Source organism: Phalacrocorax carbo, chromosome 21 (assembly GCF_963921805.1).
Source record: "Phalacrocorax carbo chromosome 21, bPhaCar2.1, whole genome shotgun sequence".
Classification (NCBI taxonomy): domain Eukaryota; kingdom Metazoa; phylum Chordata; class Aves; order Suliformes; family Phalacrocoracidae; genus Phalacrocorax; species Phalacrocorax carbo.
This window is the reverse complement of record NC_087533.1, coordinates 7,204,443-7,218,842: the sequence shown is the minus strand read 5'-3', so window position 1 is coordinate 7,218,842 and position 14,400 is coordinate 7,204,443. Positions and strand designations below refer to the sequence as shown.

Sequence of the window (14,400 nt, the reverse complement as noted above, 5' to 3'; positions counted from 1 at the left end):
GGTTGCCCGTGTAGCACTAACTTCAGGGGAAGTGCCTTTAACTTTCTACCTGCTTGTAAAATGCTGAGTACTTTCTTAGAAACAGGGAGTGGATAAACACAGCAGTTAATCCTGTCAAAGCCTTTGATCATCACAAAACCAACAGGCACGGCCTTGTATGTTGCCAGTTGCAACCTCCCAGCCTCTTACTATCACAGCCTGAACACAAACTACTTTTTGTTCCCCTTGTTTTATTCAGAATAATTCTTCCCAAGCTGCTGATCTGCAGGCAGATCATTTGGTCATTGGCTCATACAGTTCAGCACCTATTTAGGTGGACCAAACCACTCAAAACCAGCTTGCTAGTCACAACTGTCATGTAATCTGCCTCTCGCTACGGAACCGTGTACATCTGACAGAGCTGCCTACTTGTGTTTACTTAGACAAGTGAATAAAAGAAGCACGTTTGTCGTTGTCCATAGTAGTATTCTGGTTTTTTTTTCTTTTTATTAATATGCAATTCTATTAATTTCTACTACATTTTTTTTTTTTACTGCTGGATGTTGCAACCCTCAAACACTTAAGAATCTTTTCTTTGCAGAAAAGCCCAGCAAAGTATCTCTCTCCCCTCAGCCCAATCTATGTTGACTTTGACAGGTGGAAAGAGCATTTCCAGGGCTCACAGACAGAGAGACATACCCTCTGCCACACATTTTATTACTTAAAAATAGGAGACAGAACATCCTTAGCATGAGGCAGATAACTGTTGTTTCATTTTGTAACCCTAATATGTGCTAAGGAATCCGGATGCCAACAGGAAAGTTTTTTTTCTGCATTTTAGATACAGTCAAAGTCACTCTGAGGCACCCGACTCTGACACTTGTACTGCAAATCCATTAAATGCTCAGCAGAACATTTGTGCCACAGACCAGACCCTTGCCAGCACCTTGCAGCAAGCTGCCTAATTAAATGAATTAATCATCCTCTGATGCACGCAGGGAGTGAGGAGGTCATGTATTTTCCCTCTTCTAATGTATTCAGGATTCTTGCATGGATTATTCAATAATTAACATGTTCCTGTTGACACTAGCTCTTGGAGAAAAAACTAAAGACGTGTCAAACTTTTCTTCTCATATACATCATCTTTCTGGGAATGAGCTCCTTGGCAGGCTAGTAAAGGTGTACTAAGAAAGGCCTCACAGACAGGATTACAGGATAACAGCTCCTTGTTGTACCTCCAAAACATACCTTATCTCAGTCACCAGAGCTGGAGTGAGACAAAATATTTCGTCATAAGGCAGAGGGAATTTTCCCATGTGCTAGAAGACATCTTCTGGAAAATTCCATTCAAACAAGAGTCCTACTCTTTGCTTCCTCTCCCCACCAGCTTTTACAAGACCTCTCACTATCAGGTAGAAGCCCCTTAAGGTCAGGAATTCTGTGTGGCATAAACCACATCAATAGCCGTATACATTGGCCATGCCTTGTCTCTGACCCACTGCACATGACCCACGTGAACTGCAAGAACAACTGCAAAAACTGCAAACCTGTTAGGACAATCACAGCCTCTGCCTCTGGGGCACAGCCAAAGCTTCTGGGTCCTCAGCAAGCATTGCAGCAGTGGCTGTTCTCAAGCGCCTTGGTGTTTACCCGTGAACTTGGGCAAGCTGCTTTACATGAATAGTAAGGAACGAACTAATTTCTTCCCTGTGCAGGAGTCAGTTCGCTGCGCCATTGGAGATCAAAAGGTTCAGGCATTCCCACAGGATCCGGGGCCAGCCTGCTACCATTTTGCTTCTGGCAATACCAAGGCACACGTATAAATCGGGATGCAAGGAGCTAGAAATGAACAAATACCTCTGTCTTTGGCATCGGTATGACTAATGTGGGAAAGCTGTGCAGAAAAGATGCTGAGGATGAAGACAATTCAGGGAAGTATCGCAATCGTGGTTGAAGAATTAAAAAAAAAATTACTTGGGAAACTCAGTCAGTGTAACTTGAAAAAAGAAATGTGCAGGGATGAATTAGGTCATTGTAACCCTATATGCAGCAGAATAGGACATACCATAAAGGCATTTTATTTGAGCAAAGATACAAGATTCAAAAGCTAGAAACAGAAGGTGGATGAGCTTAGGATGGAAAGAATGTATGAAATTTTAACAGAAATCCCCAAATGAGAGCAGAATGTTGTATCTTTCTCCACCAAATTTGGTTGAATAGAAATCTGCTTTACTTTCTAAACAGAGATTTTATGCAGATTATTTAGAACTACTGCAGAAAAGCCTGACTGAATACTTACCTCCGTTTATTTAGGATTAGTAACAGAAAGCAAAAATGGAAGAAAAAATATGGTTCCTGGTCCAAGCAATATTTGCTAATCCACTTAATATAACAATGGCAGTTCTCATACGATCGTGTGTGCACGTCTGGGCATTTCTGTGACTAGTGCTTGGGAAGCAGAGTATTAGTTCTCTGATAGCCCCGGCAAGCGCTAGGATCCACTGGGACAGCAGACACTCTGCTCTGCAAAAACAATCCCAGCAAGAACCACGCCCCACAAAATGCCTGACCTTGCTAATTGCAATGTGTACAATGGAGAAAGTACCAGACTTCCATTCAAAGGCCCAGTGATGGCTCCTTAATTTGATCTATAGCCTAAGTTTTGCTTTTATGTAGCTTCCATTAGCTTCTTGTGAGGCACTGAAAACACTTAGAAACATAACAGGAACAAAAATCTAAATGTTCACAGACAGAAAAATCTGAAAACTTGCAGGCATCCCAGGTTTTATGAAACTTGCCCAAATCACAGGCACATTATCAGATAACCTACCTGCAAGGCTTTTCTCACATTAAAGGTTAGAAAAGATGAGATGTAACAGAGAAAAGATGATTTTATGACTAACGCAACAGATAAAGATGTTTACACCTAGCATCAATTGTCTGTTCTGCCACTGACTTTCTGTGTGACCCCAAACAACCCTGAAACTGTAAAGCTTCAGTCACTACCACTGCCAGGCATTTGCTGAAGCCAATATAACCAAGAGTTCATAGCAAAGATGTGCCGCGCTATCCTTCTACTCTGTCTCAGTATCCTATCTTTTATGCCTAGGAAGCATGGGCATAAACTGTTTATACTAGGAGGGCTCCTACATAACTGGAAAATAATTTGGCGTTTCCTCAGAAGTCCATTTGGTTTAACTGGCATGAAGATGCAGTTCTAACCAGGACTGCTGCGGCCCTGCAGTCACAGAAAATCATCTGCAGCTGATCCACAAAAATCGCAGAGAGTGCTCAAGTTACGCTGAGTGACTGTGCCGTCAGTCAAACTTCAACATGAGGTGCTGCAGGACAGCAGTCCACAAGAACTGCTGTCACCTGGTAGTAGACTGACTGGCCCTGAAATTTTGTAATTCACTGAATAGGGTTATAAAAACCACCAGCACTACTGTTCCCAAAGATGTAATTTCTGCTATGATAGCCTTAAAATAACCCTTTTCTCTCTAAACACCCAAAGGAGAGCTCCTGAATAGGTCCAGGTCTCCCCTCCTACCAAACCATTACCTTTCCTGCTCTGCCCCTCTGTCCCAGGGAAAGGCTGCCAAGGAAGAAGAGTATGGAGATGGGGAGAACACGGGCAAATCTGCAGAGCAATGCCCTTGTTTTTGTGCTATTGTCAGATTTTGTTTCAGACAGTGAAACTGGCCCAAGGTAATAGCCTGCATTTCGCCCCCCCACCCCAAGGCTAGTAAGAAAGCCCCGCAGTTTTCAGTAACTTTCAAATCCCTTCCACTAGTTCTGGTTTTAACAATTCTAATTCGTGACATGAATTGATATTCCAAATCTTTCAGACTAGCAGTAAGGGAGAAAAATATAAGAAACCTTAAGACCCCATGAACTTGGAGGCTGTTGGTGCTGCTTTTCTTTTTTCTGTATATTTTGCAAAGGAATTTCACTGTTGCTATAAAACAGAGGAAGCATGTAGTACATTATTCAGTTTCACAGACTGGCACATTTGATTAAATTAAATTGGTCCACAAATACCTGAAGAACTATTCACTCCATTCTGTAGCTAAATTTATGTTGTATTTAATCCAACTAATATTTAGATGCTTAATATCCCTAAGGAGTTTGCTGGGCCTAAAACAATGTGGTGTACAGAAGACGTGTATAAACAGTTAGGTTGTTCAGATCAGCTGCTAACACTGCGTGTAGGAGAGTACCTGTGTATCACCTCTGAGTGCTACCATGTAAACAGACAGTGGGCAGTTTTGACCTGATCCAGGGCAGGTTCAACCTGTGGAGCAGCTTTCCATTGACTCCCTTTCGCTATTCTCAGGACTAAGAGGAATAATACCTCCACAGATTAAACAAGGAAACACAAAATGTTAAAAAATTTCTTGAGTCCTTAATTCTGAAGTAGTGAAGAATTTATTAGTTACAAATTATTTTTTCAACGGAAAATGAGCTTCCTGCAAGACTGGTCCTTCTAATCACCCTTATTTTAGAGTCTATAATAAAATGACCCACCAGTTTTACTTTCTGCAACTCTGTACAGACATCTGCCCTGTCAGAGAGAGCAGAACCACTCAGACGTGTCTTCCTAGGGGGGTCTCAGCTACAGTGTACAGAGAATGTTCAGGCACAGGCAGACAAAGAGACGAAAAAGGGATGGAGACAAGCAGATATGATTCCAGGCATTTCAAATGTCTTACAATATTTGGCAGAAGAGAGAAGAACAACTAAAACAAACAAAAATTCATTTCATGCATCAGGAAAAAAACACCACCCAAACCTTAAAACAAGACCCTGGAGAAAAGCTATGTGTTCTCAATGAATGCTAACAGCTTTAATGTGCAAGCACTTAAAAGTATCCTTCGAACAAGGGGTGCCACGTTTCACAGACCTCATTCTCTTAGACACTCTGTACAATTTATAGTGGAGAAAAGCAACATGCAAGCAACCTTCTATTCCAAGTGACAACAGCTTCTGTTTCCACACAGATTTAGGCTTGACAATTTGTGCTTGCTTTCAACGTCGCTACAAGGAGGCTGAAATAGACAGCAGTCTGTGGAGCGTTCCTTCCAAGAGAAGAGGGCAATGGATATTTCCCCAAACTACTACTGAACTCCTTTTAGATTGTCATCAACACTGTGTGGCTTCACTTGTCTGCTCCTGGCCTCAAGCTGTTATTTTCCTATGACTGACTCCCTTTCCAAGGACAAAAAGGGGAACATGAGCGTACAAAAAGTAAAAACTATAAGCCAATAGTGAGTCACACAAAGATCCTCTTTTCAGGAGTAAAACAGACTGTAGATCTGAACAGCTGATCTGCAGCCTGACCTCTGCACAGCTGCCCTTCTGCACTACTGCAATGCACACACCTCAGTGCCACTGGCTGCCCATTTCACTCAACCAGCTTCAAGAGCCAGGAGAGCTTCAAAAGGTTCTTTTTACCTAGGCAGAAACTATAAGGTGTGAACAATTGCAACTGATCTTGGTGGAGCAGAAAGTTATCAGACAAGGCCGTTCTGTAAAATGAAGGCAGCCAAAATCACGCTTGGACAAAGATCTTCAAAAAATATGTGGAGACTTAACAACAAACTATAGATAGAGCTGCTGGAATCCCATGGGCCACATGAGATCCTACAAGGCTCTGTAGTTCATCACACACACATGGAAACATCTTTCCCGAGGGCTGAGGTTTCAGCCTTCCTGTAGTTATGACTTGTTCCCATAGAACGTGTGCTTGCAAGGTTGCGTGTGCATGCTGAAAATTTGAGTGCTTGAATAACTTCTGGTTCCTGATCTGAATCTGTGTCTCATCCTGAGCTGGCTTTTCTGCAAATTTATTTATTTATTTTGTTTACATCAAGAATAAGGCCTGGGACCTTGTCCAGCATTGACTATCAGACCTCAAGGATCCAATATATATCTAGTATCTGACCCGTTACAAATCTGCATAAACTGGTGGTAAAAATATCAGTTATGCTCCTTATTTTTACACACAAAGGGACAGAAGCTCTTTTTGTATATATTCCATGTTGACTGGATTCCTGTTTGCTGTTGAGTATGGCACTCATTTCAAGTAACTTCAGTCAGGTAAACAACCTCTCATCTACTTGTCCGGACTTTGCCTAGTCACCACAGAGGGGCGGTTCTCAGCACATAATGCCATCCCCACAGCCTTAAGGCACACCTCCCCTTGAACAGCAAAAATGGTCTCCAGAGGTGCTGCTCTCTCTCCACACAACACTGTAAAGTTATAGTTTAGGCAAGATCATTTCAATAACCTAGGAGTTGAGCGAGATATATCTCAACCTCAGCTAGTAACCTCCGTCTGTGGATAAGGGGAAACCCACAACACAAGCGGATATCCGATCTACAGATGAACTTAAATTCAGCTATAGAAGGTCACACAACTTTTCAGTGTTACAGTTACTCTTGCTGTTCTTTAATAACACTAAGGTGTAAACTCAGAAGACCTAACAAGTTTTCTGTATGCTACCTGGTTACACCCTGGAGATGAGGGTTTTTAAAAAATAAAATCCATATGCTTTTGTGTTCAACACCTGCACAAAGTTTTCATTATTATTTAGATAGAAAAGCAGTTCACAAGTCGTAATGAACAAGAACTGAATAAACACAGCACAGACTCTGTGCAAAGCATAAAACACATAGACAGACAAGACTGATGGCAGGGTTTTTTGTTTGTCCATATTAGAATTGTGTTAGAAAGATTAATCCAGACAACTGATAGGATTTGAGACATTCTATACAGACAGTTCAACAACTATGTCAACAATTTCATCCTCGGCAACCTCAGGCCCACTCGCAGAGAAAGAGAGAGGCACCCATTTTTAGAAAAGCATCAGAGCAGGATGGATTTCCTATCACAAAGACAATTCATGAGGGGCACAGGGTTTTTTGCTGTTGTCGGGTTGGGTTTTTTTGTGGGTTTATTTTTTTCTTTAAGTAAGAACATGGAAAAAAGTCAACTGAAATTTTTCAACTGAATGCAATACACAGAACTTGGACAAAGATGCATTATATTGCACCAATTTACACCATGGAGTAATCCTGTCTGGTAGTGTTAACATGCGCAGTTAACCGTGATTATTATTAAGGATCAGTAATAATAATAATTTAGGTGGTCAGGTAACTTGATCCAAGCTGATCTTTTCTGTTAAAATGGCAAGAAAAGGTATATCTCAGTGAAGTTGATAATACAGTAGTGGAAAACCAGAAAACGTTAGACAAGCATCCATTGCAAATTTGTATGCTCATGGGCTGTATTATGCCCCAGATCGACAATGGGTCATGAGATAGTTGACTGCACACAAGGGGCCAATGAATTCACAAGGATTCAACCACATAAAGAAAGAAAGAAAGAAAGAAATCTCTTCAGTGTAATTCCCACAAGATATTTATAGTCAGACCACCACATCAGGAAAACATTCTAAAGGCCATAAATTTGCATCCCCATGCAAAAGCCTACAGAGACATTTGGGCAACCAGTAGGATTATCTCTGACAAATCTTCTTTCTCTTTTTATAGTCTGTGGGTTTAGATTTGTGGATGGGGTTTTAGAAACCTTTTACACAATACAGTGGTGATCAGCACCAGATGTGCAGAGAAATCAGTAAAAAGCAGTATCTTAAAAGGCTTTCAATATTGTACCTTCTGATGAAAAACAGCAAGCAAACAACAACAAAAATCTTTCTTTACATCCATTAAAAAGGAGAAATTCATTACAAGTAACAAAAAAATGTTAAAGAGAAAAAACTTGGCTTAAACCTTTTTTCTTTGTTACAAAATACTGACTCTTTCAAACTGAACCTTTTTTTTTTTTTAGTGTTCTATTTTTTTTTCTCTCTGAACTGACATGATCCTCTGAAGCAAAGTTATCTGCTTTTACACCTTGGTGGGACCCAGGCCTTTTCAAGCAAATATTGCTTTATTTTATTTTAAGTGTCTAACAGAGCAAAAGCAGAATCACTGCAGAAAGAAGCAATGAAACAAAGGAGGACGACGTTGATGGACTTCCCAAGGTCGCTGCAGGTGCCAGACAATGGTTCCCAGGAGGGGAAAATATGGTTGTTTAAAAACAAATTTGGTGCATGTGGCAAGCGTGGATGTTTCCCCGTGAGATCCAAGGTGACATGTATGACGACAGACATAGGAAAGGAGTAAGGGGAAGAAGGGAGAGGGCAGGGAAGAAAGGACAAGGAAGAAAAAGAAAGAAAGAGAGAAAGAGAGAAAAATAGATAAAAAAAATTAGGTCATAAATATAGAAAATATAAGAATCAAAGGTTTATTTAATTTCATAAATTAAAATGGCTAAAGGTTAAAAAAGAGCATTAGCACATTCGCACCGACAAAAGGGCCGGTTCAGAAGCTCAGCAATGCCCAAAGCCACAGAGCAGGGTCCAAGTCAGGGTTTAAGGGGTTCACAAGCAAATGAGATTAAAAATGATGGAATAGAAGGCTCAGTGAGAAACACAAGAAAATGGTTATCTGGTATTTGAAAGGACAACTCTGCCTTTTACATATTGAAAAAACCAAACAAACAAAACAAAAAAAAAACCAAAACACCCACACAAAAACACAAAAAACCCCCAACCACCAGCACACCAACAAACCCCAAATGCCTTTGTGTAGCAGACAATCCACCTGCCTGTCCAAGTCCTTCCCCCAAAGCCTGTTGTACCAAGGACTTCGATAATAGATCCAGGTGACTAAAACTCTGGAGAAGCAAGGTGTTCTCAAGAATAAAGGACTACCTATTCCATTTAGCCTTCTAGCTGCTTGTAAACTACTCTAATGCAATTACTACTGAAAATAATACCCTTACCCTTCTAACCACTTTAAGGATACTGTACAGATGATGGTAACAAAGGACTCTACATAATAAATACATATTTTGTCTGCAGGAAATTCCTAGCTATTACTGTCAAGCAGAGCAATGTCATGTTAGAGGCACTGGCTTTTACATTTTGATTTCAAAATGAGCTAGACAGGAGAAGTCAAAGCTAAACACCATAAAAATGACAAGAGATACTGAAGTAAAGTAATACACAGAGCCTCTTCCCTACTGCAATTTGGCACATGTGCCTTCATCTCAACAGAGGCCTGTGGACTGCATGTCAGAAAAATCTAGCCTGCCCTCTAGAAATATGTTCTGTGCTAAGATTGACTAATGTCAATGTACTCTGGCTCCATCAGCAGGGTGGTCTCACTGGTCTCTGTGTGTTTTCCCCTATATTTTTCCCTATATTATTAGATCAGCTCAGGGAACCAAAGGGTCTGGAAACACTGTGGAAGGCCTAACAGAAATCAAAGTTATCTATAAAATGAAAAAAAAAAACAAACCAAAACACAACAAAACAAAACAAAAAACTACAGAAACCGAGTCACAAATGCAGCATAGCATTTTACTGCACAGCACTCTCCTTGCCCCTGAGCACATTCTTTCTGAGAACCAACTGCATCCATCTGTTGGGTCAATCCCACAACAAATTTGCACTCTGAAACAACTGCTCTTCAAAGTGCTTCTGACATTTCTAAGTGCAACATCTGAGTGGCAGTCTCAAGTCCTGATTCCTCCTATGCTTCACAGCAGACTAAGCGAGGAATAATTTAACTGGGAACGCTGTATTCCAAAGGGAACAGCATTCTCAAAATTTGCTAATACACCTGTGCAAGACATCCCAGCTGTCCCAGGTAGCTTTGCTGTCCCATTGGGCATGTAAAAGGCTAAAAAAGAATATCAGCACAGGAAGGCAATAATGGCTGCACACAAAGGAGTGTGGAGGAACAAAAAGACAGAGCAGTACTTGTAACTTTCCCTGGGGAGATACATCACAGCACAAAGGAACCACTCTCTGCTGTTCCCAGCCTACCGCATTTGACTGTTCAGCTCTGAACTGACCTTAAGGGACTCTCTGCCAAATTACCCTCACTTTCTCCTGCCACATCAGTCACAGTAGTCCTTCAAGTATGTGAGGGTATTAACTATCAGAGCTGTTGAAAAATGAGAATCAGCGAGTAAGTGGCTGAATGGGTTACTGTGGGTCCTTCTACCCAAAACTACAGCCTTGTTCAAACACACATCCCCATTTCTCTTTTGCCCCATTTCCCTCCTCCTCCCTATCCTTACCCTCCCTACCATACACTTTTTTCAAGCCCCAACCAACTAGGTCACTCATTTGTATGCTTAACAACATTGTCTGGCTTAATTAAGTGGAGTTTCAGCACGCAAACTGCACAAGGTCTCAGCTGTTTCCTTCAGACAGGAAGGGAGTGGACGCAGTGGGGGCAGGCCAAGGACTGAATTCTCAGTGCAAGGGAAAGATGAAAGAAAACTCTCTAGTTGTTCTGAAGAAAAACATGAGACTGAGTTAACAATCTAGAAGACAGAATGAAATCAAATCATTCCCTTCAATATGGACCGTCAGCACCCATCTTGGCATGAATATGCTTAACTCTGGCTGCACAGTGAGGACTTATCTTGACTGAGTCATCAGTTTTCAAGTTGGTCTAAGTGCCTTTAACCAATCAGAACTTTAATTTACAGGTACTCCAGCAAGTTGACCCTTGAATTTTTGATTGGTTTTGGGTTTTTTTGTTTTTGTTTTTTAAAACGTGCACTACGACTACATGTGTAGAAAGGAAATACTAACTGTCCTTTCAACACCTTCCTGCAAACTGCTAAATTCCTAGCACTTCAGATAATAGGGACTGCTTGGTTTTCAGAGCATTTGATCTTCTACCTCACTTTTTTAGCACACTAATAAGTACAGCCTGCCTGAGTCGAGAGTTTCCTGCAGCATTCTAACGTTACTTAGGTACTTTTCCCTAATGCCCTACCCAACATTAAAACAACACTGTTTTAAAATGATTGTAACTTGATCTCAGTTTTGTTTAATAAAAGACCTTCAGGGAAAGATTTTAACCCCCTCCCTTTCCAACTGCTAGCTAACTCCTTATGCCTTTATTTCTCCAAAGGCTGAGCTGGATGGACAAACAAACACGAAGCAAGCCCAAAGCAGATTTGGAAGGGAAATCTGCATTGTGAAAAGCATCACCCCAGAGATCTTAATGGTCTCTTTTTGCTTTAGTTTAAAATGGGAATTCTACTTCCTGGTCTCAGAAAGTGTTTTCTATCCACTGCTTTTCTCATCTGGCAATCCTGTTACCCTGATACAAAAACCCAACATTCCCTGTAAACAGTCAGGCAAGGATTTGTCATGTAGCATTCCTAACAGTGCACTGCTAATGCTGTACATACTGTAACATGGACTACAGTACAGGTATGTACATGGCAAAACTAAGCTTTGGATGGGTAACCAATTGTGATAATGACTTTAAGCAAGCAAGTTGTCAGGGTTACTCAGGCACATTAAAGGATGCAGCACTGTTGCATTAATTGGAAGCACAAAACAATGGTAAAGCTTGTGACTGCTGTACCTGGGATGACTGTAGGCTGAGCAGAAGTTCGGAAAGCATAGTGAGCTGGCTTGGACTTCCCTTGCTGGTTTTCAGCTATCACATAAACCTCATATTCGGCATTCCAGTCCAGGGACTTGAGCATGACGTGGTCACTGCCAGACGGAAGTCTGATCTCCGGTTTCCATTCTGAGGAATGCTTCTGCAGAGCAGCGAGATGACAGGCAGGGATGCAAAACACACAGCACAACATTAGTTAGTAGCCAGCTTTGAGAACACTGTCATGGTGGAAAAGTGGGGAGGTTTCTACACAAGCACATGCTCCTCAACTAATTCAGGGATGCAAAACGTCATGTACTGTTGGCTCTAAGTGGAGAAGACAAGAGATACTGAAGCAGCCTCTTTCCTGCTCAGAATCCTGTTTTCTGCAGTGTTCCAACACCTGAAAAAACCCCCTTGGTTCTTCCCCTCAGCTTTGCCACATCACTAGACTACTTCCGTTTCAGAGAGGAAAAGCTGCAACTTCTGCATGTCTCTGCCCTGCAAAGCGCTTTAAGAGTGTTCTTTCATGGTTTAGTATGTCAAATTTAAATCATCTGAGACGCAGAGATTAACCTCTTAACATGGGTCTGGCCTATATCACCACCACCATTCTATTCTGCACCATTTAAGAGAGATTTTAAAAGGCGCATAGAACTAGTAACTTCGATAATTCCTACTCCAGTTTCAGGGAATCCAGATGTACATTTCACCCAGAAGAATTTGAAAAACCCACTGCCAAGGTTCCTTGAGACAGTCTTAGGCAGTTTTCTGGGACTGGAGTGTGCTAACAGACTTTTCTGTCTCTGCTGGAATATATGGTTCTGTGATACTAGATTGTCCTTTTGACATTCCAAAGACTCTCCGCACTCTAAGAATCTCTAAGTGACCTAAAATGCACAAAATGATAGTGGTAACAAATACTCTTGGGATTTCTAGGCTGCAGTGCAAAGTTTGCTCTGTGACTTTACTTGTTGTTTACTTGATTGTTCGTTTCTAGCATACAAAGAAAAGATTACTAATAGCCAATACAGAATTAGTTCAGCACCACATCTGCCAGACTCAGTCACTGAGAGTGTCCTGCTTTCTTAATAGCTGAAAAGCTTCAGTATTTCAGCTCAAACAAACTGGTACAGCTGAGCTGCCCCCACGTGTACTGAGGCTGAGGAAGTGTGCAGACAATAGGAAAACAGCTTCAATAACTTCTGACAATTCTTTCTGCCACCCTGAGGAGCTTCATATTCTCTATGACCCTCTCTCAAGGTCCTGCTCCTCAAGGACATGCTAAGCAATCTCTCTGACTGGATTTTCTTTTTTTTTTTGGTGGTTTCCCCCCCATTTTCCCATTGTAGGAAAGAAACCTCAAATACCACCTAACACAAAACAAGGGCCATGTCCAGCTTACAACAATACTAGCTGCTCATTACATAGATGTTCTTTCCCAAGACCGAGGCTAGATGTTTTGCCCAGAGAATCATATATTTTGCAATCCTGGCTAATTTACAATGAGAGCTGATTACATTAGGCCTAAAAGGGAAGGGCTTCCAATAGCACCTCTCACTTTATCTGAGTTGATACTGTCTACATTAAATGTCTTTTTCAAAAATCTGCAGAATAATTTGGTACTTAAGCACCCGTTACTCAGTCAAATATGGCAGCTTCAATGACCAATGGGAAGTTATGATTAGATACATGTCTGAAGGTGGGCAATCCTCTACACTATGAACCTCTCGTCCCCAACTATTTAAGTTGTTTCTGGAAATCCCATCTCAGAAGTATATGAAAAATAATACTAAGTGCTTGCAATTACCATGAGACAGAGATTTTGTATGTTGCTTCTGTGCGTGTCACGTCTCATACCCTATACACTTCCACCACACTTGCTTAGCATCTATTTCTGTACTAGCCTACTACAAGATCTTAGCCTCAGGGTTGTCTGCCTACCTAGTGACGCCTGAGTACTGAACAGGCTAAATACAAATCGGGCTGGAGTGTGGGTCATACTTACAGCTTTGTATTTGATCAGATAATGTCTAATTGGGGAGCCACCATCATCCTGCTTGATAACATTCACTTTAATGGAGTTTCCATCTTCTCCCATCTGACCTTCCAGTTTGGGTGCGCTGGGTTCCCCTGAAATAATAGTGGGTTTATGTTTAATTGTTAAAAAAAAAAAAATCATTAGGGAAAAGTACTCATTAAAATCAGAAAAAATACTTGATTAAATGCAGCTGCTAGGGTACCAGCCTCACCCTGACCCAGACACAGGTGACACCGTGTGTCTAGGGTACAAATATTCGCAAGACCCAAGTATTTCTTGCATTTGGTAGTTCGTTTTCTCCAATACGAGTTACCATTCCTGTGTATGCTGGAATGGAGTCAGAGGCTAAGTGAAAAAGACTGCACCCTTCCCCAAGAATATCCAAGAGCAATGACCAGTTCCTCACTGTTTTTATTGTAAAACACTAATGGGAAACACCTGGAAGATGGTGTGTGGCAAACAGGCAGGCTGCTCCTGTGGAATGTAGATGTGAAGAGCATAACTGAAAAAGGACATTATGCTTGTCATAGAGGCCCGTGTTTGCACTTCGAATGTTGTTTAGGTTTTATAGTTGCTGGACCAGAAACTCACCAGTGTGCTCACTCAAGTGAGTGTGGAAAAAGTGGCACTGAATCACAACAGCACATCTTTTCACTCAGCTTGCACTGGTGTAACTAATTGCAACAAATACAGGCTGGAGAGAACTAGACCTCTTTGCTCTTCTGTAATAACCATTTTTAAAAGAAAAAGCTAGCATTTCCTGATTTCCATCCCGGACATCAGCAGAAATCTGAAATGCTATTTGCCTCTGCAGGGCACACTGATTTACAATCATACCCTTTGACACCCATGTGCCTACAAGAGCTTTTTCTAGCAATTCCTCCATAACCTGCACG

General features: G+C 41.3%; 1 protein-coding gene across 1 annotated transcript in view; it reads right to left on the bottom strand.

Moving 5' to 3' along the window:
• NCAM1 (neural cell adhesion molecule 1) overlaps nt 1–14,400 on the bottom strand; it is a 156,486-nt gene that overhangs the window by 10,639 nt on the left and 131,447 nt on the right. The window contains 2 exon segments of the mRNA XM_064471030.1: nt 11,446–11,626; nt 13,472–13,596. Of these exon segments, the coding sequence (XP_064327100.1) occupies nt 11,446–11,626; nt 13,472–13,596 (306 nt within the window).